Below are 26,398 nucleotides of genomic sequence, written 5' to 3'. Positions count from 1 at the left end.
TTTGGTGGTGAAACATTTTTAGTCCCAGGTCACCTGACAAATTAACACATTTAAGGAAAGAAATGGTACAGTCGGTACAATGTATTTTGTTTTGTAAACTAATAGGGGTCTGATGAAAAAGAGTTGGACTGCTTCAGCTATTTGAGAGAAATATCAAGAAAGGCAGTTAGGCAGTACTTAGAATCTTTTTTAATTGATTACGGTGGGTGGAAATCAAGTTTGTATGCACAAAGCTGCACCATACATTAAAGATTTCAAAATACAAATTTGAGTTTTGCATGCTTTTGTTGCCTTAATATCAAAGAAATATATTGTATTCTTGTTTCTGTGGTATGACATTCAGTTTACAATAGACGCTATATTTGGAGTATGTCCAGAGGTTTGAATTATTTTTGTATTTATTGTTGCAAAAGCAGTCTTATGTTTTTTTCATAAGCAAGTACAATGAACAGTACAATGAATGTCTTATCTGTTTAATTTTGTCTTAAACTGTTTCACAAGAAACCAACTCCCACAATGCACGAGGTGGAAAGAACTACATATACTACTTTACATGTATATACTACATTGTTAGGGAAAACGCATCCTGCAACATCAATTTCTTTCACGATACGCGTACAAAGCAGTACTCCTAGCGAACAGCCATATGTGACGGTACTCACTGTTAGAGGACAAAGCCAATCACACACAAACAAAAGAAAATTCCTTTGGTAACGTGGTTCAGCCCCACACACCTGGGCTGCTGTTGACATGCCCTCCACCACACACTCATTTCCCTGAGGCCTGACGAGGGAGAGTGTGAGGCTCCGTACGTCAGACAAGTGGCCCAGTTCAGTCTCACCTTCGGTTCACCCCACCCCCCCCCTCAGCGTGTTCACCTCTTCACCTACGTCTTAAATCGTCTAAAATATTCTGTTTGGTCTCTGGCATTGAAATGTTCGGTATCTAGAGACGTAGAAGTATCGGCTAGGTGTCAAATGAGCCGTGTTTTGTTTAATTCTTGAAAGTGATTCAGGGGAGATGTCAACAATGGAAGCACACAATTGACATACAAAGGATTTTTCCTCATTGTTTCGTTTATATCGTTTATTTTTATAGTTATATCAATTACACTATATTTGTGATCTTTTTATTGAAACGATTATTCTTAGTTTCTACTTTGAATATAAAGTCATAAAACAGTTGGCACATATCTTCTTGAAAAATGCATCCCCTCTTGTAGCAGTGCTCCCTGCTTTTCTGGGCTCTCTACTGTGTGTGTGACTGCTGATTCAACCTGGGTGCATTGATTGGTCAATGGATCACAGGTGTGCAGCCTCACCCAGCCACTAGAGTCCAATCAGTCTGACTTGGGCCAGGTGAAGCTGGTTAAACCAGCCATCAACCACCCACACTGAACACAAGCATTTTGTTAGCCTCTTAGCATTATTGCATATATTCATATTTTTGCCAAATTGTGATATCTAACCTAACTCTACTCTACTTCCGCTCCTGAATCACCCCTGTGTCATAAGCCAATAAGAGTGCTTTTTACATTCCATAATCACTACCTGCCCCATTCATCTATTTGACTTAGGCAAAGCCCCCCAGGGGCCTTGTTGTTCCTCAGAACCCCTCGCTGGCTCAGTAGTGTCCGGGCTCCAGGACGTCCGGCAGGTGCAGCGCCACCTCTGTCCAGGGGGAGGCGCCGCCCTGTCCTGGGGGGACCCCGAGGCGCGGCTGGTCCAGGATGCTCCAGGGCCGGTAGTCCCGCGGGGAGGCCATCCTCCCGGGGAAGGCCCTGGGGAACAGGCCCCTCTCCAGGGCGTCCAGCGGCAGGTCGGGGGCCCGGCAGGGGGAGCTCTCCCACCGGGTGGTGTACTCGTGGTGGTGCCCCCCGTCGGTGGCCTTGGACAGGGTGACCCAGCCCCGCAGGTCCGGCTCCGGAGAGGGGCTCTCCGTGGGTTGGTCGTCCATGCGGACCGCCTGGGGGGGTTTGGAGACGGAGGTCGGGGGTGGAGGAGGCGACCTGGTGGTGTGGGTCGAGGTGTTCCAGCGCTGCCTAGGGTCTCCTTGCTGCGCCCGTGTCTGGGCCCGAGGCTTGGGTCGGCTCTCTGGAGGCTCAGAGAGGAGGCACTGCCGGTGGAACTGGCTGACCAGGCTGCTGCTGGCCGGCGGGTCCGGGGGGGGCCCTAGGCCTTTCCTGCTAGCCCACTCCTCCGTCTTCTTCTCAATCAACGCCCGCCTCCTCGTCTGCATATAAAGGCCCCATGTGAAGTGAGTGTATTTAGATTTTGTACGTAACTGATGGTGTTCAATGTCTTTGCATTGGTGTTCCATATCAACTTTTTTTCTCCAAAAGGGAAACATAGCCATATAAGTAACTAATTTAGCCATATTGGCTACCCAACAGATTTCCATTCAGATACAGGTCATGTTAAGGAGGGGTTACGGGCATCTTGCTCAAGGGTTGGGCCGTGGACACATTAGAGATCGAATCCCAGTACCTCTGGAAGGAGTAAAAAAAAAAAACAGCCACTACCTTTGTCCCCATGTCAACCTAGTTTGCAAGCCTTCAGCAGTAGCATGGGTCATTTCGAAAGGGAGTCTGCACACAAATAAAATGTGAAAAACATGCATACTTTCTCTCTGCCTTCGTCCAGTTTGCTCATGAGCACTAGGTCCCGGTAGAGGATCTGCACCTGCCTCTTCATCTCTAGCTCTCTCTTTTTGTTGGCTTTCCACATACAGTCTTTGAGATACCTAAGATGCAGCCAAACACATGCAAAACAAAGGCCGCACACACACACACGTTGAATAGTACAATTTATCATACATTAAAATGAGATGAATCTTTAATGAACGCTGTTGAGAAACGGGGCTCAGGACTATTTAAATATTTACTGCAACACAACAAAAAGAACCGACCCCACCACAACAACAGGGTTGTAGAGAGGACATGAACTAGACATTAATGAGCCATGCAAATGTGCTGCACTCATCGCTTCGGGCCACACAGCATCGCCACGCAAACTGTAGCATCCACGCACTCGGTTGCTATAGGCTACCAAAAGGACGAATGAGGACGTTTGGTTCCATTCCGGCTGGTAGCATATCAGGACTGTGAATATAGTAGTTGAATGATTCACTTTTCTTTAAAATGTCTTTGACTATAGGTCTACGTGTGTGACTGATACTGAATGCCTATTCTGTTATTGATTGTACACTACCTGCCTGAAACTGCACATTAAGGGTAATGATTATGACACACACACGCACACGCACACGCACACGCACACACACTTATTTACATACCGTGCCACCAACCTGTGACAGTAGGAGCGTGCCATGTCCAGTGGGGTGTGCCCGTTCTTGTCACATGCGTGCACGTCCGCCCGGGCTCGCACCAGCATCTTCGTGCAAGCTAGCATGCCCTCGGCCGCTGCCGAGTGCAGCGGGGTGACCGCGGAGGTAGTAGAGCTGAGAGAAAGCCATGATAGATGCACTAATTCTGACCATAATGTGTGCATTACGACACAAATGCAGCATGTATTCCTTCCACTCCACATCGTGTGTCAGTATCGTCCATCTCAGCAGATAACTGAAATAGTGTATTCCAGCTATGAAATACTAAATCGTCGTTGGGGAGCAGTTATTTAACCTGACAGTGATTCAACAAAGAATAAATTCAAAGTGTACAAAGTGCACCATACACGTTGACATCAGCGCCGCGGTCCAGCAGGTACTCGAGGCAGGCGGAGGTGTTGGGTGAGCTCTGGGTGGACAGGACCATGTGGACGGGCCGTCTGCCCTGACCACAGCCGCCGTTGATGTCCACGAGGCCGGATTCCAGGAGCAGCTTTACGCACGTCAACTGACCGTGGAGACAGGCCACGTGGAGCGCAGACACACCCTGGAGACCGGGAGAGAAGCGTCAGAAACATAAGATAATCAAAAACACCCGCAATTACAGCGTGAGTATCTAGTGGCACAATTGTTAAAGAACTAGGCGTATTGGTAGCAATGGCGCTAAATTGTTGCTGACGTGTTCGTCTGTGTCCAGCAGTGCCACCGCGTGTTTCAGGCTGAGGGTCAGCCATTCGGGGTCCCCAGCCGCCGCCGCTTTGAACTGGTCGTCTTTCGGAAGAGCTCTGATGGTAAGGTTGACGGAACACACAACATAATGTTTAAATACGTATCTACCAAAAGAAAAACCAAAATAACAAGGACGCAGTTGTAGTTGTAGATGCGGTTCACTCTAAAGTAGCCATCATCTGTAGGCTAATAGGGGCGGGCTTCGAGCATATTTTACGCACTGAATACTATAACTATGAAAGCTATTGACAATTAATGTAACAGTTATATTCGTTAAGAACACCAAGATGCAAAAGTTAAAAATGTCCGATACCTCGACATTGACTTCTGTTCACTCTGTGCGCCTGAGGGATTTGTTGTTGCACGGATTTGTTGCTTATAACCATGGTAACGATTGACGCATGTTTTACATGCTTTTACGCATGCTTTACACATGCCTTTACATGTAGTACTGCTTGAATATTTAGCGTAGAGGAGGCGAACTGGATATGAAACTGTTATTTGCCATTCCAAAACTAAACTAAAGCTCTTTCTTGTGTCAGTGAGAGAAACCGAATTCAATTATTTTGAGTTGGCGTCGCCTTATTTATTGTAACTGGTCTTTTCCCACAGTGATACATAATAGTTCAATCATGTATTATTGAATGTCTCTTGTCATGGTAAAGCTCTTCCTTTGCTTTCCGGAAAGGAATGGAAGAATTTAAATATAATTGTTGGTTTGCATATATTTTGCATATAGGTTTCTATGTAAGTTTGTATAGGCTATGTTACAAAGCAGGATGTTGGAGGTTGGCCTACACAACACAGGAGGCAATTTGTCAACAATAGAATATTTAAGTTAAATTTATCCCACCAATGGCAGTGGTCAAACTTAAAACCAACCTACACATCATCGAATGTAGCAGTCCCAATCATAGCGCATACTGAGTCATCATATGCGTCTATTCAGTCTCTTGACTTGAAATCCATTTCTGAATCTTCCCGCCTCACTGCATATGTCAGTCAAAAATGTAATTCTGCCCAACCCTCCCATCCTCCTCTATATAGGCTGACCCACTCCCATCCTCCTCTATATAGGCTGACCCAACCCTGTACGACAGCCAATAGTGGGGCTCGATCCGATGGGCTGATTGTTTCTGACGGATGCAGTCAGAACTGCAGCCCTTGGCCCTGCTGTCACTGATACTTCAACAGGCCCCACGGCTACCTCCCCCAGCCATGCTGGCCGCAGTCCACCCCCCCCCCCCCCTTAGATCGGGGTTTGGTATTGACTGAGTGTGTGTGTGTGTGTGTGTGTGTGTGTGTGTGTGTGTGTGTGGGAACTATCATGGGGACCATATTGAGCAGAAAGATAAGAAATTAACGTCTAGGGGATTTGCACCAGATAATCTATCTATTGACATTCTTGTGGTATTTTTGGGTTTTATTCAGTAGTTTAGTCACGTCCTGGTAGTGCTTTCATGGTACCGGAGGTGGGGGAGAATGACACAAACTGCATTGTGGTTATTTTTATTAGTGTCAGACTTCCTGTATTTATAAATGTGTGTGTGTGTGTGTCAAGAGAGAGAGACACACTTAGTATGATTGAGCGGACAAGTTGAGGGTGTAAGGATTGTGGGGGTCAAGGACGGGTCATGTCAGCGTGGCTCTTCCACTCTGTAGCCCCCCCTAGAGTATCTGCAGTGCATCAACCTGCAACACCAGGGGAAACCCTGTGTGTGTGTGTGTGATGGGGGAGAGTTTATCTGGCGGCCAGACTACTGTAGATGCTCCTGCATCTCGTGGTGTTGCTGTCTGACCTTGATCACATGTCACAGGGAGGTTGTACACGGAGCCATCAGTGGAGAGCTCTTTCATGTTGGGTCTCCCAGTACTGGTCCCCTGACACACACCCACACAAACACACACATCCTATAGTTTCTATGACATTTGAGATTTTTTCTACCCTTGAGTGTGTGTGTGTGTCCCCCTTATTTCATTTTATTGTTTCTCCCAAACAAATTCAAAAGGATATAGGGTAAAGTGTGTGTGTGTGTGTGTGTGTGTGTGTGTGTGTGTGTGTGTGTGTGTGTGTGTGTGTGTGTGTGTGTGTGTGTGTTCGTGTGTTCGTTCGTGTGTGTGTGTGTGTGTTTGCACGGTGTCAGGCAACCAGTGTTGTGTGTGAAAGCTTGGCATGTGTAGTTCGCCTGCATTAGCTTCAGTCGGCGCAGTCGCTGCACATTAACAGCTGGACCATCAAAGCTGCTTAGGGCTACGATGACAATGAGATCATGTTCCAGCCGCATGGCTAGCTCTCCCATTGGCCTGCCTCGAGAGCCAATCGCCTTGCATCCATCCGTGGTCATCGTCACCGGTGGAATGGGAATTGTTCTTATGGTCCACGGAGCTTTCGACCAATGAGCTGCTCACTCGTAAAATCTGTCCTGGGATGTGTTGATTGAAACACGTTCAGTGCTGTTTTTTTTACTATAAACTGTGTGATGGAATTACACTGTGTGTGTGTGTGTGTGTGTGTGTGTGTGTGTGTGTGTGTGTGTGTGTGTGTGTGTGTGTGTGTGTGTGTGTGTGTGTGTGTGTGTCAAGTGCTATTTAGTGGAAATAAGACTGTTTGCAAAAGTTGAAATGAGAGGGAGAGATTGGGTTGGGTGGAGATAGATAAAAGAAAGATGAAGGGATGTTTGTGACATATGACAAATTAAGAGGCGGTGAACAAATGAAGGGACTGAAGGAGGAAGGAGTAGTGAATAAAGGAGAGGGAGTGGATGCTTCGTATTTCATAAGCAACTTGGGGTGCCCACAGGCGCTGAACTATGCTTGTGTAAGTGCGCTGATGTCCTCCTTTTTCGGGCGGGGGGGGGGGGGGGGGGGGGGGGGGGGAGAAGGAGCTCCCCCCCCTTCCTTCACTCTTACCTTCCCCCTCTCTTTTAAACTCCCCCCCCTCCCTCCTTCATTCCAGACTGTCCGATTCTCCCGTCCTCTCTTCGCTCCTCCATCCTCTACCTCCTTCCTATGGTCTCTCTCAGTCTTGCTTTCTCTCACCCTCTTATTTGTACTCTCTCTCCCTCCCCCCCCCCCCCCCCCCATCCGTGCTCAACAAGGCGACACATGTGCTAATGTGCGATGGCAGCGGGCACGGCCCGGCTGGAGGGGGACCGCGCCGCGACCTCCCTCTCCATCGGCACGGCAAGCATGCTCCTCCTCCTCCTCCTCCTCCTCTTCTTCCTTCGTGGCAGCCTTGCGTAGCCTGACATAGCCTAGCGCCTCCTCTCTTTTGCGGGGGGGGGGGAGACGCAGAGGGGATGTGGGGATTTGCCGCAGGGGGTGTGCGGTGAGCAATGGATATGAGATGAGAGGAGAAGGGAGTGGAGGAGGACACGTCACGATAAGGGAGGTAGGGATAGATGGAGAGGACAATTAAATCAAATGTGAACTTTTCTTTGGCCTTTCGGCAAAATACTATAAAGGAAAGGTACATAGTATAAACATGGCATACAGTATCACAACACGGTCCACGGTATAAAAAGCCGGTAAACTGTATACGTATAGCCGAAGGTGCACAGTATAAACCGACAGTCCTCAGTATAGAACAAACCGTATAGAGCAGACCGTGAGCAACTCAAATACAAAACATCTCCAGCAGCAGCATTGCTCATGGGCTATGGGTCGTAGGGGGAGGGTTATTTCTTGATGTCTCTGTCTAGAAGGTTCTTCCTGGCTAGGGGGACCTTGAGTCCCCTGAATGATGAGTCATGTAGATGGGTGGGTGGGTTAATTTAAATACCTTGGTGCCGTTTTGGTTAAGAAACCGCTGTATAGGTTCTTAAGTTGCAATGGCTTTGTGATTCCGCCGGCCTGGTTGTCCACCTGGGTCCTGTGTCCAAACCGAGAGGTTTAGACTGATCTGTAGACTGGGGGTCAGAGCCGGTTCTGCTGCCATTGAAGCTCCTCAGTTACCTGAGGTTGATGGAGACCCTGCCTTGCCATTGGGCTGACGGGTACGTTTATTGTATAGTATAGTATAGTAGATTTTATTTGGACATGACAATGTCATTGGACGAACCAGATGCATTGTTTACAGTGTATTAGCATAAATGCTAGTTTACAACACCTGTCCACAGGAGGCTTTTTGAAAACAACAAAAGAAACTAAACAAGACAGAAACAAGATCAAATACTGATAAAATACTGATAGTGATAATTAAAAAGAGTAAAAATGCAGTATACAGTAGAGTACAGAGCAGCAATATAATGAGTCGAATATATATATAGGCTACGTAGAGAACAAAGGCAGCATGATCAAACAATAACCAGTTGTAAATTATTTGTGTGAGCACTGTTGATTTGATTTGAGCCGTTGTTTAAGTTCTCTGTTAAAAGTGTTGCTGTTAGTCTCTAGTTTTAGACTAGTGGGCAAGAGGTTCCATAGTTTTGCCCCCTTTGCAGAGAAGACAGACTGACACCGAAAGATGTCCTGTGCATGGGAACAAGACAATCACCATTGATGGAGGCTCGTGTATTTGCCCGACGAGAGCTCTGACGTCTGATGGCAAATTCAGACAACAGTGGTGACACATGGTTATTTACACACTTGAAAAACAATTGAAGATTACTAAAATGAATAAAGTTATCAAAGGTGAAAAGGTTGTGTTTTTTTAGAATGCCGCAGTGATGCCATCTCATGGGTTTCCGGTCCATGACTTTTATTGTCTGTTTGTATATTGAAAAGATAGGTTTTAGTGCAGTAGAAGAAGCTTGTGACCATGATGTGATACAGTATGACAAATGAGAAAATATCATAGCGTGCATAAATAATTTGGCCGTTTGACATGACAAGTCCCTTCTTATGAAACGGAAACAGTTTAGATTTAGTTTTGCCTTTTTTGCAACATACTTAATTTGCGTAACAATTTTTAAATTCTGATCCAGGATGATGCCCAGATATTTTACTTCATTTACTGATTCAATTCATTCATTTTTGATCCGTACCTCGAAATCATCGGTGATAGGCCTATTACGGATGGAGATGCACATAGAGACGGTTTTCTTCACATTAATGGTCAACTGAGACAGCTCAAGCCATTTTGAAATGCTGAGTAATGCTTGTGTCAGGTGCTCACCTGCTAAGCTGGGTGTTTTACTGGACACATGGATAACAGTGTCATCAGCATACATTTGACAGTTGGACCCCGGACAGCAGTTTGGTAGGTCATTGATATACATAGAAAACAACAGTGGACCAAGTACAGACCCTTGCGGTACACCCATGCTGTTGGCACGCAGATGGGACCTGACTCCATTGACCCTGACACATTGCTCTCTCCCCTCCAGGTAAGATGCAAACCACTGCAGAGCTTCTGATGACATTTTGAACGATTTTAACTTGTTCATTAGAGTACTGTGGTTTACCGTGTCAAAGGCCTTTTTTAGGTCTAGGAACACTGCCCCAACAACATTTCCTTTATCCATTGAAGCTTTTATGTTTTCAAGCAAATAACAATTAGCTGTTTCAGTTGAGTATTTCTGTCTAAACCCAAACTGCTGTGGATGAAGCAGCTGGTTAGACTCTAGATGTTCCATTAGTTGCTCAGCTATAATTTTCTCCAGAACCTTTGAGACAACAGGGAGGATAGCAATAGGCCTATAATTACTCGCTATGTCCTTGTCTCCTGATTTATAAACAGGGGTAATTATTGCAGTTTTCCAGCTTTCTGGGAATATTTTGGTTTGTATAGACAGGTTAACTAAGTAAGTGATTGGCTCTAACAAGTAGCTCTGATGTTTCTTGATTAATGCAGCATGAAGATTATGAATATCTTTTGACTTGGAGTTTCAACTCATGTTTGTGATCACCTTTTCAACTTTATCATGAGATACCAATTTAATATAAAAGGAGTCAGACTGAGCATTGTCAAATTCTTTGGTAGATGATTCCGTAGCTTTAAAATTACTCGCCAGCTCTTGTACAGACTCAATAAAAAAGCTATTAAAAACATTTGCAATGGACTCATTACTATGGATAAGAGTATCACCTACTTTCAGACTGGTTATTTTGGGGTGTTTATGCTTGCTGGAGTTGGTTAGTTTGTTTATATGTTGCCACAGTTTTGAACTATTACACTACTTTGTTCCTCAGGCCTGTAAAGACAAGGTGGTCAGTGTTGTGTTTTGTTATTAAAGACCTTTTAAGAGCAAGATCTCGCTTTTTAATGATCTGAAGGATATCACTGTTGACCCATGGAAGAGATAATTTCTTGGGTCTGCTTTTCCAGGTTTGTGTGTATTTATCAATTAGATCACAAAGGGTTGAGACAAAGTTGTTGGCACTGTGGTTTAGATCTTGCTCTTTAATTAACTTTTCCCAATTAATTTCACTCAAGTCATCTTCAAAGTCACCAACTTTTGACTTGGGAATTGCAGTTGTTAGAATTAGATTTTCTGTTTTGTTGTGGTGTACTAGGCGTTTTTTTGTTAGCTTTCGTACCATCAGTGTCATATTATGATCTGAAAGGCCAGTTATTAGATTATATGTTTTTGTAACCCTCTCTGGCCTGTTTGTAAAAATCATATCAATAAGGGTTTCACTTTTCCTAGTGATTCGAGTAGCTCTACTGATCAGCTGTTTGTATTTAAATTTCTCCATTGTTGATTTTAGTTTTGATTTACCACTTTTATCCAGCCAGTTGATGTTAAAATCCCCAAACAACATACATTCATGACAGTTATCGACAACAGAGAGAAGATTCTTCAGTTCATTGTAGACATTTGCATCATGTGATGGCGGATTATAAAGTACAACGATATTAAATTTCATTTTAGGGGATAGCATTACATTCAATCCCAGGCACTCTAAATTCAGGTCCACTTTAAGCTCTACACATTTAAAATGTTCCCTAATATAAATTGGCCCTTGGCCCTATCTCTCCTATGGCATGTGTATCCTGATATGTCAATTAGGTCAGTAGGAACATTAGGATTTAACCAGCTCTCAGAAAGGCACAAAAAGTCAAAATTAGAGTCATTAAGTACATTCCGGATCTGGTCTATTTTAGGCAGTATGCTTCTGATATTGATATGTCCTCCCAATATACCTTTAGGTTTGCATTCAGAATTCCAGATGATTTGGGCATGATTCACAGTTTGAAAAAGTCTTAACTGCCGTTGTTTCTGGACTGCGCGATTAGTGAAGTGTTTTTCGGCCCTTTCGGGCGTCCGTCTTTGTTGACATTCATCAGCTGTCACAAACAGTTCACCGAGAGAATGACAGTCTATTGCAGCGGGGTTGTGATAATAACCGGTTGGAATGGATGAGTGACTTCAGACGATTCGGCTGTCCTTCCGTCTAATTGTAGTTGTGAGTACTGGCGTGAGCAGCTGGGCCCGGCCGTCCTTGAGAAGCCTTGTGTAGGCTGCGACATATCCAAAACCAAAGAATTTCAACTGTGCTTTTGCTGATAAAATGCCCAGTAGATCAGCGGTTGTAGGCCTGTGGGGATGGTTGTCCTTTGCGGCCAGAGTCTCTGGTGCATCGCAGGTGACCAAAACTGGCAACAGTAGTAGGAAGCCACAGGTGAGGAGGTACAGCCCGGCATTGCTTTGTTCATGCTGGCCTTTGTTCTTTCTGAACAGTTTCAAAATACCATGCAGAATATAGTTTAAAGGCCAGATAATCTTAAAAAGTAGGTAGAAAAGATTAAAAACAGCGATGTTAGAAGATATTTGCACCTGAGTGGAGCCTGCCAAACCACCCAGAGCAGCTGCTGCCATCTTGGCAAAAAAAGTTATACACTGCCAACTGTCAACAAGTGTTCCCAGATAGTTCAACTGAGTGAGCCGTTCCACTTCCTGCCCCTGTATGATGGCTGTTCTGAAGACGGCCCTCTTTACTGCCTGCTCTTACCGACCCCCCCAAGCCACGGCCGCTTGGTCGACTGTACTCTACTCTGCTTGTCGTGTCTTATCCTACTCATTTCAGTTTTAATCTTTTAAAAAGATTACGATCTCTTTTAGCTCTATACTCCTCTCTGTCTCTTTGCCATTCCAGTATGAATATTACATCTGTTGGCCATGCTCCCTCAACCATGATGTCCCAGCAGACAGCCTGCCCTGAAGCTCCCTTCCTCCCTCCCTCCTTCTCTCCTCTCGCTTGCTCGCTCACTCGCTCTTTATGCAAGAGACACAAGACAAGAAAGCAAAATGAGATGAGGAAAAAGAAAATGAAAGCACATGAAACTAAATGACAGCAAAGGCCCTGGAAGTCAAGCAGATGTACACAAGTGGAAGAGACCAGGGGCTTGTCTAAAACGGCAGGTTAAGATCTGTTTCTGCTCAAACCAGAGCTATTACTCCAGCCTGTGCTTCCCTGTACTTTCAGGATTTTTAAATTCCCGATCACTGATTCCAATCCCGAGGAACAAGGTCACTATCTGGGATCGGTTTTAGGTGAAAAGTGTGTATGTGCGTGTGTGTCTGTGCTACAGAGACGTTTCGTGTGTTCCGTCTGTTCATGTGTGTCCGTACCAATGGTCATGTGCAGCATGGGTACCAAACAGCTGATGCCAGGTCATGGGGTTCTGTCCCCTTTCGTTTCACTCCCACGGGATGGTGATCCTACTCAGTCAGATCTACAGCAGTAGTTGATACGATTCTTCCATTACAAGTCACTGCCATCATCTGTGGTGATTCGATGTCCTGTTCGGTCGGATCCTGCAAAACGTATGCTACGTTAATGGCTAGTGTCCACACTAGTCTGGCGTTAAATAACCTCTTTGTCACGTTTTTACGCTACCTGATCGGGTTCTACCAATCATGACGTGTCCTTCCCTTATTCGCCACGCCCCTTTCATGTGACCCTTATCCGGAAGGAAACAAGGGTCCGTAAGGGCTGCGGGTGCAGGCAGGCAGGTAGGACCCAGACGCAGACGGTTTAGGGAGAACAGCGCTTTATTTTCGCCTAAAGGCTAAGGCAAGGAACCAGGGAACTCAGGTGACAACAGGGAACAGGGAACACGCAGGACGAACAACCACAATGATAGCACAAGGAACAAAGGAAAGACAAGGGCTTTGACAGTCCCCCCCTTAAGGGTCGACTCCCAGGCGACCCACGACAAGCAAAAAAACGAAGAAAGTCAAACCCAAAACGGGTGGGTGGAGGGGCACCAGGAGGGGGGAATCAAAAAAAAAAAAATGGACTGGGGCAGAGCGGAGGGACGTCAGGCGGGCGGCCAGAAAACTGCCCCAGGGCATGGCAGGGAGCCTCAGGCAGACGGCCAGGGGGGCAAGCAGAGGCAGAGTGAAGGCGGAACACTTCAGGAGGCCGGCAGCAAGGACGATGAGGGCTCAGTCCCTCAGGAGGCCTGCAGCGGCAAGGAGACCCCTCTGAAGGCCAGCAGTGGCGAAGGCGGAAACCTTCAGGAGGCCGGCGAAGGCGAGGTAGAGGGCGGGTCCCCTCAGGAGGAAGGTGAGGTGGAGGGCGGGTCCCCTCTGGAGGAAGGAGAGGTAGAGGGCGGATCCCCTCTAGTGGAAGGAGAGGTAGAGGGTGGGTCCCCTCTAGTGGAAGGAGAGGTCGAGGGTGGGTCCCCTCTGGTGGAAGGCCAGGTAGAGGGCGGGTCCCCTCTGGTGGAAGGCCAGGTAGAGGGCGGACCCCCTCTGTAGGAAGGCCAGGAAGAGGGCGGGTCCCCTCTGGTGGAAGGCCAGGAAGAGGGCGGGTTCCCTCTGGTGGAAGGCCAGGTAAAGGGCGGGTCCCCTCTGTAGGAAGGCCAGGTAGAGGGTGGGTCCCCTCTGTAGGAAGGCCAAGTAGAGGGCGGGTCCCCTCTGTAGGAAGGCCAGGTAGAGGGCGGACCCCCTCTGTAGGAAGGCCAGGTAGAGGGCTGGTCCCCTCTGGAGGTAGGCGAGGTAGAGGGCGGACCCCCTCTGGAAGGCGGGACCCCTCAGGAAGGCAAGGTAGAGGGCTGGTCCCCTCTGGAGGAAGAGGGCGTGCCCCTTCCAAAAGGTTTGGAAGGCGGGACCCCTCTGGAAGGCCTTGAAGAGGAACCCCCATCGGGAAGGAGTGGAGGAGGGCCCCCACAGGCAGGAGCGGAGGGCGTGCCTCCCCTGGACGGTCTGGAGGGCGGACCCCCTCCGGCAGGAGCAGAGGCCGATCCCCCTCTGGAAGGAGCGAAGTGGGCTCAGGAACCGGACAGGGCTCGGGGAACGGAGTTAGTGCGGGTGCTGGAGTGCCAGGAGGAACCGGGTGGTACCCAAAACTCACCACCCCCACTCTGATTGTCCGCAAGGGAGGAGGCTGGTAGCTAGGGACCGGGGGCAGAAGCTGGTAGCGGGGGGCCGGGGGCAGAGGCTGGTAGCGGGGGGCCGGGGGCAGAGGCCGGTAGGGGAGGAACGGGGACAGAGGCTGGTAGCTAGGGACCGGGGACAGAGGCTGGTAGCTGGGGGCCGGGGGCAGAGGCTGGTAGCTTGGGGCCGGGGGCAGAGGCTGGTAGCGGGGAACCGGAGGCAGAGGCTGGTAGCGAGGAACCGGGGGCAGAGGGTGAGAGTAGGAGCGTGGAGGCTTAGGCCGGTCACAAAAGTCCGGTGGCACCGGCGTGTAGCTCTCAGGCCAAAAGACTGTGGGGCTGAGCAGCTCAACTGCCCACTCGGGCAAGGCGTCCTCCAACTCGGGCCTTGAAGAGACAGCCCTGCGTGTACGCCCCACGATAGCCTCCTGCTCCTTCCTGCTGGGAATGTTCTCCCAAAAATCCATTGCTTTCATAATGAACCATAATAAATCCTCCAACTCACGGCAAAATTGATCGTCCGCTGGGTCCAATGTGGGTGCTATCATTCTGTTAGGGTTTGCGGGTGCAGGCAGGCAGGTAGGACCCAGACGCAGACGGTTTAGGGAGAACAGCGCTTTATTTTCGCCTAAAGGCTAAGGCAAGGAACCAGGGAACTCAGGTGGCAACAGGGAACAGGGAACACGCAGGACGAACAACCACAATGATAGCACAAGGAACAAAGGAAAGACAAGGGCTTAAGTAACAAACACAACGAGGAACAGCTGAGACACATTAGGGGAGGGAACAGTAATCAACACAGGAGGGAAACACAGGGAAACACACCAAAACACGACAGACCATGACAGGGTCAGCCTTGACCACCAGTGGTTAATTCAAAATGGATGACAAATGATGGGCTCCTCCATAGTATTACCTGCAACTATCAACCAACTGAAAACGCATGCCCAGTGTATGGGAATGGTTGTGTGGGTAATATGCGTTTCCTTGCGTAATATGGACAGAGATTATTTTGGAAACGGTGCTCAAACGCTCATCTTGACGCAGGTCGATTTCTGCTTTAAATCTCTGCTTTAAAAGGAACAACGTATTGGTGTGGCTGGAACCTGAGATTTCCCGATCTGTGCATGAGTTGCTTTAGGCCAACCTTATGACGTTACAAAGCGTGGTCTCTGTGTGCTGTGATTGGTCAAGTTAGTATTCCAATGGAAGCCTCATTAAAGGTGCAGCAGGTAGGATTTACAAGCAATGATTAGAGTGGTTTATGTTAGAAACAGCATAGCCATCCGTCAGCCATTAGGGAGGGAAATGCTCTAGGAGTTTTGAGTTGACTGCGCCTGCCTCTGTACGCAACCATTTAGAGTTGACCCTCTTTATGTGATTGGTTTTGGGCAATCCATACTGCCTATCAATCACAGGTGCATGGGGGAACGATATGAGCTACCTCCACGTGGTGTTCCCTGGACAACGTCTCTGATGGCTAACTGCTCATAAACCAGTCCCGACATCTCGTACCTGCAATGACTAAGCAACCCAGCCATAGAATCTTTCAAGAGACTACGGGCCTGTATCCAGGGGCCCGTAAGTCCAACGTTGAAGGACTTACACGTTCCAAATGTGAAGTGATTGAACGCCTTGCTACAAAGCACTCAGCCCAAGTCCTCCTTCTCCAAGAAACCCACACTAAGGAGGACAAGGAGTTTAAGATCTACGGCTACCACCTTGCAGCTTCAATTCACTCTCAACATCATGGAATAGCCACGCTAGTGAAAAAAGGACACACCTACTCCATACTGGATTCCTCGCATAGCAGCGATCAACAATGGATTGCTGTATAAATCGGAGATACCACAGTGGTAAATGTATACAAACCACCAAAAACAAGTTTCTCCAACCTGCCGGCCTACGACCATCCTGTTATCTACTCTGGCGACTTTAACTGCCAAAACGAACAATGGGGTTACAAATACACAACACCAGACGGAGAAGCACTTGCAAACTGGGCATCCACCAACAACTTAACACTCCTCTACGACAGCAAACAACCATGCTCCTTTACCTCTGGCCGATGACAAACCGGCACCAACCCTGACCTGGCCTTCTGCAGCTCCCAAGATCGCTCTACAGCACAGCGTACTGTTATCAGTAAGTTCCCACGCTCACAGCATAGACCTTCTCTCATCACCCACCCAGCTCTTGTAACTCCAACTACATCAATGCCACAGTCTAGATGGAATTTTAAAAAAGCAAACTGGGACATTTTCAGAGAAGAACTTAACAAACACCCCCCAATAGACCTATCAGAACAAGACCAAGATACTTCCTACAAGCACTTTAGCAACTCCATCATAAACGCAGCAAAAGCAAGCATACCTCGTGGCCACCGCAGAGTATATGTTCCTGGCTGGGATGAAGAATGTGAAACATATGCTCTTCTCCATGACAATGCTACCTCCTACGAGGAATCCCAAGAAGCTGCCACCGCTCTCCTCAACCATCTTGACAACCGACGCAGAGAGAAATGGATAGAAGAAACTGAAGATATTAACTTTACACACTCCAGCAGACAAGCGTGGAGCAAACTGAACAGGCTAATTGGAAATGTCAAACCTTTCACCTCACAAGCTCCAGTTAAGGCCAATGACATAGCTAACAACCTGATAAATAATGGGAAGTTCAATACACCAAACAAAGACTTCAAGATCAATAGACACTTGAAAGAAGCATGGAACGCACCATCAGCTGACCAAGATCTGTGCTCTGACTTCTCCATGGCTGAGGTCAAAGCAGCCATTGCCACACTCAAACAAAACAAAGCTCCAGGACCAGACTCCCTACACCCAGAATTCTTCCAACACCTCCCAGAATTGACCCTACTATGGCTGAAGAACTTTTTCAACACGTGTCTCAGGACAGTGAAGATCCCAAAGATCTGGCGCACCGCCAAAATAGTTGCCATACTCAAACCAAACAAACCAGCTGAAGATCCAAAAAGCTACCGACCAATTAGCCTACTCTGCATCAGCTTCAAACTCCTTGAAAGACTGATCCTCAACCGCATCTATGACATCGTTGATGAGAACCTCCATAAGGAACAAGCCGGTTTCAGAAAAGGCTACTCTACCACTGACCAAGTTGCCCGACTTACTGAGGATATCACAACTGCATTTCAATGCAAAGAAAAGGCTGGTGCAGTACTTGTAGACCTGAGTGCTGCATATGACACCATATGGCATCGTGGTCTTGCCTTGAAGCTGCTACAAACAATACCAAGCAAACACATGGTAAAACGTATCATGCAGATGACGACAAACAGAAGCTTCACACTGCACATCGACCATCAAAAAACCAAAAAGAAAATGCTAAAGAATGGCGTGCCCCATTCTTTAGCAGATTGGAGCTCTGTTCTAGCTCCAATCTGCTTCAACATCTATACCTCGGATTTACCAAAAACAAGCAGCAAAAAATACACCTATGCAGACGACATCGCACTCCTAACTACCGGAACTTCCTTTAGCTCACTAAATGACACCTTAACTGATGATCTTACTAATCTGAACAAATACTTTATCAACTGGCGACTGAAAATGAATGAAACCAAAACTGTCAGCAGCACCTTCCATCTTGCCAACCGACTAGCCAACATCCAACTAGAAGTCAAATGTGCAGGAAACATCATCCCATTTGAAAAGTCACCAAAATACTTGGGTGTTACTCTGGATAGAACCCTAACCTATAAACAACACCTCCAGCAAGTCAGAGCCAAGGTGGAAGCAAGAAACTGCCTCATTCACCGTCTCTGCGGAACCTCGTGGGGAGCAAGTTTCCCTGTACTCCGGACTGCTACTCTAGCACTGGCCTACTCAACAGCAGAATACTGTGCACCTATTTGGTGCAAATCCACTCACACCTCCAAGCTTGACACAGCCCTCAACCACAGCATGCGGATAGTTTCAGGATGCATAAAATCTACACCAACCTCATACTTACCAATCCTCAGCGGAATCCCACCACCAGCAATCCGTCGTGAAGCAGCCTGCCTTAACCTTGCACAGAGAGCTCAACGCAGAGCCAGCCACCTACTCCACCACGACATCAACTCAAACGATCCAATCTTACCTTCACTCTCTCTCTGTCTCCACAACTGTCCAATCTTACCTTCAGTGCTTTTTTAGCCGGAAACAACTACGTTATCAGAATTCAGATTCATCACTAGTAAGGTTATGAATGGTTTTGTCCCCCAGCGAGCATTCTAATGTATTGAACTACAGTCTATTAAATCAGCGTAGTTCTATTCAGCCATTTTAGATTAAAACACAACAACACACCTGTAGACATTGTGAGGTCCCAGCCCATTCACGTCTCCCACCCCCTGGCAGAAGTCTACTCGTGCGTCCTCACTGGCTCTCCAAAGGGGGTATGTGCCATATGGTGCGTGGGTAAATGATGCATGGGCTACATGGCTGCAGTGCGTCCCTGTGTCCCGGCGTCCATGTTGAACTGCACTCAGCCTGTTTGCGCAAGCCGTGTCATCTTTGTATGTCGGACCGTCCTTTAAAATGTGCGCGAGCACGGCCGTGCTCCGCTGCTGTTGTTGTCTCTCATCAATAAAACACCCAAAGTTTGCACTTTTCCTCGGGTGCCCCCTTTCTCCAGTGGCAACAGGAATCATCGCAGGTCAACCTCTTTTGGAAGTGCTTTCTAAAGGACAGAATGATGGTATTTTTTCTTCCACGGATATTGATCAGAAAAGGTAATTCAAGGCTGGTGTGGATGTGTTCAGCGTGGTGGGTTGGTTCAGACTGTGGTCAAAGGATTTCATTCTAGCTGGGAGATTGCTTGATAACATGTCACATGCATGCCGGCAGGCTGGCAGGCTGGCACAAACACACAAACACACAAACACACGCACACGCAGTTATACTCAGTCGCACCCACACTGGTACACAAACAATGGTTTTATAACCAGCACGCATGCACGCCTCTGTGATGGTCAAAATGGGTGTGCTTTGAGTTCGGGGTGAAGTGATTCTGTGCGCTGTGCATTTGATTAAACAACAGTGATATATAAAGCAGGGATATGTGGCTGGCGCTACCTTGTGGCATCTCCACAGGTGATCTCCACAGGTGATGCCCTGCTGCTACACCCAGGTCGGACTGCACCCGGGTCAGCCTCTGCTCCTCCCAGTTCACCAGAAGGACAGTGCTCAAGGGAGTGTGTATATAAAGGGAATATATATTTATATAAATACGCTGACTCACTATCCTAGTTTTCACGAGCCTGCTAGTGGAGATGTAAACAAAGGCTAAATGTGTGGATGCTTCGACGGCTTCAGGGACAATGACCACTTTACAATGTGCACATACACACACAGCCTCTAACTCCCCCCCCCCCCGTAGGCACATTGAAACTCACATGAGGGTACCCACAGTACACACGCTCGCTCGCTCATGCACTCACACACGCACGCACACACACTTGAATCACACAAACTACTCTTTCAAACAGAGATACACAAACCCACATTACGATGGTTGAAATAAATTGCATTTTTCGCCTCGAGCGAGTGCTGTTTCTTTTTGTAACGTTTCGATTCAAGGTTTTCGCTCTGGACATTTTGGAGCCTGGGAACTGGGATTGGGCCAAGACAAAATTGGTGGACGAAGAGGAGGAGATGGAAGGAAGGAAGGAAGAAAGGAAAGAGAGAAAAGGGGAGGGAGGAAGGAAAGAGAGAACGGGGGAGGGAGGAAGGAATGAAAGAAGGGAGGAAAGAAAGGAGAAGGGGGGGAAGGAAGGAAGAAAGGAGGAGAGGTAGGGAGGGAAGGAAGGAAAGAAGGGCGTAAAGAAAGGAGGAGGAGGATGTTGGGGAAGGAAGGACGGAAGGAAGAACTGTGGAACGAACCCTCTCCTCTTCTTAAAATGGCGTCTGTGCAAGGTTCCCGGGGGACCTGAGGAGGCCACAGTCACCTAATTACCTTGTTGAATTATTCAGGGGCAATAGAAGCGCTGCCCAACGATGTAGAGAAACACTGAGATCCACTCTGGGGATCTCATCGCCCCAGTGCTCCCCTGTTGTAACACGCCTCATTGTTCTCCATGACTATGGGCACATTTTCCCCTTCGTTCTGCGTGCACTTTCACCACACACGCCTGTCCGTCGTTATGGATCCAGATCCAGATCTGGGTGAAACACTTAGCGGCACCTATACATAGTGTGCTATTTTGTGAGAGTTTGACATTCGCACACACACACACACACACGTGCATGTTGGTTTAAAACTGTGTGTGTGTGTGTGTGTGTGTGTGTGTGTGTGTGTGTGTGTGTGTGTGTGTGTGTGTGTGTGTGTGTGTGTGTGTGTGTGTGTGTGTGAGAGTGTGAGAGTGAGAGAGTGAGAGAGTAAGTAAGAGAGAGAGAGAGAGAGAGTGTTAGAGTAAGTACTCATTGGTCTTCCATTGGGTGTGGTGGTGGTCTTGGGGTCCTGGGTTGATGTTGATCCCATGGCTTTAGGACTTTACAGTTTGATTGGATATTCCAAGCACCATGAGCCATGTTGTACAACTTTAACCTCATGTATATTGTTGATACTTTGTGTGTGTGTGTGTTGTGGCAACCCCCCTCGTCATCGGCGGAGATTTCTCAATGAACGGCTCAAACAGGGTTGCGGTGCAACGATTTATTTCGTGGAGCTCAGGAAAAAAAAACGGGAAAAGGAATATAACTCAGGTTCTCACACAATAGGGAATAAGGGTGCGGGGGACCTCCTGGTCAGACCCGTCCTCGGGGTCAGCGGGGAAACGGCTCCCGACGCCTCCGGTTCACTTCTGTAGGGAAACGTTCCGTGGTTAAACTCCCAGCCGGCGTTTGTTCGCTACAACGTCTTTCTCCAACCCGTTCACCTCCCCGTCTCCCTCGTGCCCTGCATTTAAGGCTCCTGTCCCATCCCCGTCGCCCCGGTGTTCCCAATGCCCGTGATTGCCCGTGTCAGCTGCGCTGAGCGGTAGGTATCTCCCGTTGACTGCCCGCAGAGAGGGCGCTGTTCATGGTGCTGAGGTGGCTTGTCCATGGCCGACTGCGTGGGGTTGCCACAGTGTGTGTGTGTGTGTGTGTGTGTGTGTGTGTGTGTGTGTGTGTGTGTGTGTGTGTGTGTGTGTGTGTGTGTGTGTGTGTGTGTGTGTGTGTGTGTGTGTGTGTGTGTGTGTGTGTGTGTTTGTGTGTGTGTGTGTGGCAGAGGTGGGGGTAAGTCACTCATGTGCAAGTCTCAAGCAAGTCTCAAGTCATAACCTTCAAGTCTCAAACAAGTCCCAAGTCACTGTGGTGAGAATCAAGCAAGTCACAAGTCAATACATTGCTCAGGTCAAGCAAGTCACAAGTCAAGTCATACAAAAATCTGATGATCTAACCCAGTTTCCACATTTAAAAATCGGTAAAGAGATTGGTTCATAAGTTGAGTTTTATTTCAACATTAACAATAACAATGTCTTAACATTAACAATAACTCAAATTATTCAAAACATTCCAAAACCATTATGTGAATAGGCCCAAAACTGAAGGCAGCTCTGTCCATCACAAAAAAGCATTGGACAGTAAGTACGTCAATCAAACGGTCGTACTGCACTCCCCCTCCCCCGCTCCCCGCGCGTGACCCCTTCGTGCACGTGCACGTACTCAAAGCGCGTGACCCAGAGCAAGCTTCTGTTTGTTGTTATCCTGCAGTAGCTACTGGAGCTAGCTAACTAGCTAATCCACATTTTGACCTAGCACTAGAAGACAACCCTAAACTCCAACCTAGCTAGCCTGGCTCACTCTCGCGCATCTATGTTCGCGCTCTTGCGTGATTGCGCGTCCATGTACATGGAATGGGTGGAGTCAGAGCCAGCGTTGAAGGAGAGGGGGTAGGACCATTTGAGTTGTGTATTTTCAAAATCTGCTGGCGTATCGCAAATCCCATATTCAACCTTTAATCTAACTTCAAAAAAGTCATTTCGAGTCATCTGTCTCAAGTCTAAGTCAAGTCTCAAGTCATGAAGACCAAGTCTAAGTCAAGTCGAGTCTTTTATCAGTGTTAGTCAAGCAAGTCTCAAGTCCTCAAATTTGCGACTCGAGTCTGACTCGAGTCCCCCATGTCTGGTGTGTGGCGCCTCTATCACCACAGCACTGCTATAGCTTTCAGAGAAACTCCCTCCCTTTCACCTGGTCTGTCTCCTTCAATGCTCTATAGTACCCACTCCCCATTACAAGACATCTCACATTAGGAGTTTGCATTGTTGGTCTGTACGGGACATATTCTCTTCGTGAACATACTCACATCACAACAACAGCCGGTCAGGAGGAGACTATAACCACTAAGGCGACTCTGTATGACTGCAGGACAATGGTTCTTCTACACGCGTTCTTCCGAGCTGGTTCAGCCATCGACCAACACCCCGCTCTCCGCTGGGCTGGAGCCCAGGGTGAGACGAGGCACAGGGATCGATGCCGGGAGCACGGCCGTCACTCCGGGGGTGTGACGCGAGGGAGGACGGCCTCCCCCCTGTCATTACCCAGGCTCCACCGCGGTTGGGGGAGGAGAGGCGAGGGGCAGTTCATTACTCTGTCAGAGAGGCGGCCGCCGGCTGGACTGAAGGGGTCACGTCCGTGCGTGTGTCATCGTCCACTGGAGACCTAGTGGGTGGGTGCAGAGCTGAGGAGGGCCTGTTTTCAACCGACAGCAACCTATCCATAAACCCAATGTATGTTATGAACTTAAAGCTGAAGCTCTTATAAGAACAAATTATTTTTGATTTCCACTGTTGTTTAATAAGGATTTTTATTGTTTTTTTACAACTGTTATTGTTGTTATAGCCTATAAACACTCTAAAGCCCAACACTGTTTATCGGTATCGGTTGCGACATCCATTCACATTAGCGTCTGTTCATGTGTTTGGTTGGACAGTCGGACAGTGCCTCAGAGGCTGGGAGTCTCTGAGAACCAGTCAGTTGAAAATGTGGGCTGTTGCTGGAGTCCCAAACCTGCTGTGGGTGCAACTGTACCCTGATTAGCTGTCAGCCCTTCAGAGCAGGTGCCTAATTGGTTAGGTTCAATTGTATAGGCTGTTCTAACCCCTTTTTAGCCAATCGCTTCTTCGCTACAACAAGTCGTGTTCTACACACTGGCTCTGCCGAATATATGGATAAATAAATACCGGTACACAAAATGTACAAAAAGCATTGAAGGTAGTGAAGGCATCAGGGCAGAGATGTAGCCGCGGCATTTTAATAAAGATAAAAAGCCTAAAACGTACTGTATGAGAAAAACAGTGACCCAAGTCTCCCTATCCCCATCTCATCTGCATATTTACTATAACACAGCCTACACTGTAATCAACACAACCATTAAAGAGTTTCATCCTTTTTAGGCGATGTTAATGTACGCGTAGCTCTCCGGGCTGATGTTAATTTGCTCCGTGTTAGGGCGGCGGTTCAACGACCGGTCAGCCTTCTCTTGATACTATATTCTCGCTTGCTTCAGTAAAGGTTCCGCCGTCACATTGCATTTGGGTCGAGGAGCCCGTGAACTGTGAATGCACTGCGCTCAGGGACTGGGGCAGGCGCTGACGCTCACCAACGCTACGCTGAGTCCTCTGCCCCCCTCTCCTCACCAACCCTCTCCTCCACCACCAACCCACAACACAGCCTCCACCCCCCTCTGTAGTCCAGCTATCTGATCATGAGATAAAGTGTGCATCGACTGGACCGCCACGGGAAGAGGAACGGGCCTTAATGTTGCAACGCTTTTAACGGTAATCTGCGATACAAAACAGTTTATTCCTATAATAGCTGGAACATACCAACTATCATAACACACAGAAATTCCTAATTAATAATTTTTTTAATTCTCATAAATGAACTAATTCAGAGCAATAATAATATAGACGATGGTAAAAACAATAGTAAATACCTGCTGTGTGACTTGTCCCGGCAGCGGGGCTCTGTCCCCCGGTCTGCAGCGGTGTCCGTCCCAGCCCCTCCGGTGCCCGAGCCGTCCCCTTCTGCTCTCGTGCGAGGTTGTGTTCGTTTGGCTCGCCTGCGATTCGCCGTGCGTGCGCTCATGAATAATGGTGAGATCTTAAAACGAGCAAGCTAATTGCGCCCCCTTTTTTGATTTGCTTCCCCCCCCCCCCCCCCCAAGTGCATGTGATTAAACATTCAACAACTTAATTATTTCCGCTGTGATTGGGACAAATGTGTGTGTGTTATTGGGCGATGCCACACATTAACCCCCTGATTTGTTTTAACATAACCCTGTGTCTTTAGATGAGTGAATTTGAATAAAAGGTCACCATTTCATGGTAGTAGAAAAAAATGAAATATCCTACTGAACACAATCTCTTCTATAATGGAACATTTCTTTCACAGAATGTGAACTCGTGATTTATTTTCTGGAAGCTTAGAGGTAGGTTATGTAATTTGTTCACACAACTATCTTTCTATAAGGACAACCAAATCCGACTTTGTGTGCGTGTGTGTTCTTGTATCATATTTGTGTGTATCTTTATCATCATTATCCGAAACCATACTCCAAACAACTTGTTTCCCAAAGCCACGAGCTCTCCCTGGTGAACCGGAGGTGGACACGTGCTAAGGCTGAACCCAAACATGCTTAGGGTCAGATGTAGTTCACCAGTGAGTTACGCCACCAAAGCCCCCGCGTTGAACTCCCACAGACGTTAGCGTTGGAATGGAGCCCGCGTCGCACTCTTACGCAACACGCTGGATACTGACATGACCAGACACTGTTTCCATATGCCTTTTCTGCACTGATGCCTTACCTCATTTGGATCCCTCATTTAACAATGTGTACCGTGCCCTCGTGAAGCGAAGCTGCGCTTCCAAAGCGTTTGGTTGGCATTAACTAATCGGATGCATGGAGAAACGTCTGTCCTTGTCAAACATCGTGGATCGTCTGTAGCTTGTAACCTCGACGTGCTTGGGGGCCTTCTGAAGCCGACCGCGGCTTCAGACTGAACGCCTTAACCGGCTTGCACTCGTTGGAGGCGCCTTTAAGGTGACATGTTATACCACCAGGTGTGAGTGTGATTAGCCGTTACAAGCCGTTTAGAAAATCTGCCTCTTCTGACATCAGTGGGCGTGTCCACCTAGATGTGTGCTGGATAGATCAGTCCTATCAGTCCTCTCAGTGGACTGTAGCAAACGTGGCTCATCTTTCCACACATCTAGGTGGACACGGCCACTTGTGATGTTAGGAGAGGCGGATTTTCAAAACGGCTCGTAACCGTGAATCGCACCCACACCTGGGGGTATAGAGTATGCCACCCTTTTTAAAAGGTGCGCTGTGACGTGTTGGGACACCAGCGTTAACGGGGCCAGGTGGGTGAGGGGTAGGCGGGAGATGATGATCACACAGAGTCCCCGGGCGCTCCGGGGTGGCGACGGCGGCGCCCGTTTTTTTCCCGCCCCGCGGCCCGTCATAACACTTCAGAATGTGGCAGCGGCGGGAACGGGTCCTCGGCTTCTCCACGTTGCCATGGCGATAGCGGCAGATCTTGCCGGTTGCTCGCAGCGGCGGCGGTCGTGAACTGTTGACCTTGGTAGCCTTTTTTTTGTATTTAGAAACACAATAGCGTCCATGGCCTCTGTTGTGAGTATAGGTGGCCTTTTTGGCTCCCTTGCAGAGCCCACAGCTTGGCTCACCATATGCCACTGCATGTTTTATGAGCTCTGCATGTAGTCCATATAGCCTGAGTATTTAGACTAGTATGACTTATTTTGCAGTCATCCTGTATGAGGGGCTTTAGAGTAGCGTAGCGTTCATGTTTAGTTTTCTTATATAGGTTAAGTAGGTTAACCAATAGGTTAAGACACACGTCAATCAAACTTCCCGCGTTGAAAGGGTAGGGCCCGGTAACGAGGGGTGACTCAGACCTGGTTTGAGGGGGAATGAGGCGCGAGCTCCTGACGCGGTTATGCTTGGCGGGGGGGCCGTGGCTGATGTCTAACGGGAGTCCTCTTCCCCTCTCCCTCCACGGAAACCAGGGATACGCCTTCTGCGAGGCTT

General features: G+C 48.0%; 1 protein-coding gene and 1 long non-coding RNA gene across 3 annotated transcripts in view; one reads left to right on the top strand and one right to left on the bottom strand.

Annotated features, from left to right (window-relative positions):
* Window positions 1-517: 517 nt before the first annotated feature.
* ankrd53 (ankyrin repeat domain 53) lies at window positions 518-4,426 on the bottom strand. Of its 2 annotated transcripts, none has more exons than XM_056575388.1 (6): window positions 4,388-4,426; window positions 4,025-4,130; window positions 3,693-3,892; window positions 3,295-3,459; window positions 2,622-2,742; window positions 518-2,232 (listed from the first exon to the last, which is right to left on the bottom strand). In XM_056575388.1, the coding sequence occupies exons 1-6, from the start codon at window positions 4,393-4,395 to the stop codon at window positions 1,624-1,626; spliced, it is 1,209 nt and encodes a 402-aa protein (XP_056431363.1). In that variant the 5' UTR covers window positions 4,396-4,426; the 3' UTR covers window positions 518-1,623. The 2 variants fall into 2 exon arrangements, with proteins under 2 accessions (XP_056431363.1, XP_056431364.1); XM_056575389.1 differs by having other exon boundaries at window positions 3,307-3,459.
* LOC130369835 (uncharacterized) overlaps window positions 3,350-26,398 on the top strand; it is a 33,417-nt gene continuing 10,368 nt past the window's right edge. Inside the window, exons 1-2 of the long non-coding RNA XR_008892908.1 lie at window positions 3,350-3,953; window positions 4,046-4,136. This is a non-coding gene — a long non-coding RNA (uncharacterized LOC130369835). The remainder of the gene's footprint in view (window positions 3,954-4,045; window positions 4,137-26,398) is intronic.

This window comes from Gadus chalcogrammus, chromosome 17 (genome assembly GCF_026213295.1).
Source record: "Gadus chalcogrammus isolate NIFS_2021 chromosome 17, NIFS_Gcha_1.0, whole genome shotgun sequence".
Taxonomy (NCBI): domain Eukaryota; kingdom Metazoa; phylum Chordata; class Actinopteri; order Gadiformes; family Gadidae; genus Gadus; species Gadus chalcogrammus.
Note: the sequence above shows the minus strand (reverse complement) of the source record. Positions and strands in the feature narration are given on the sequence as shown.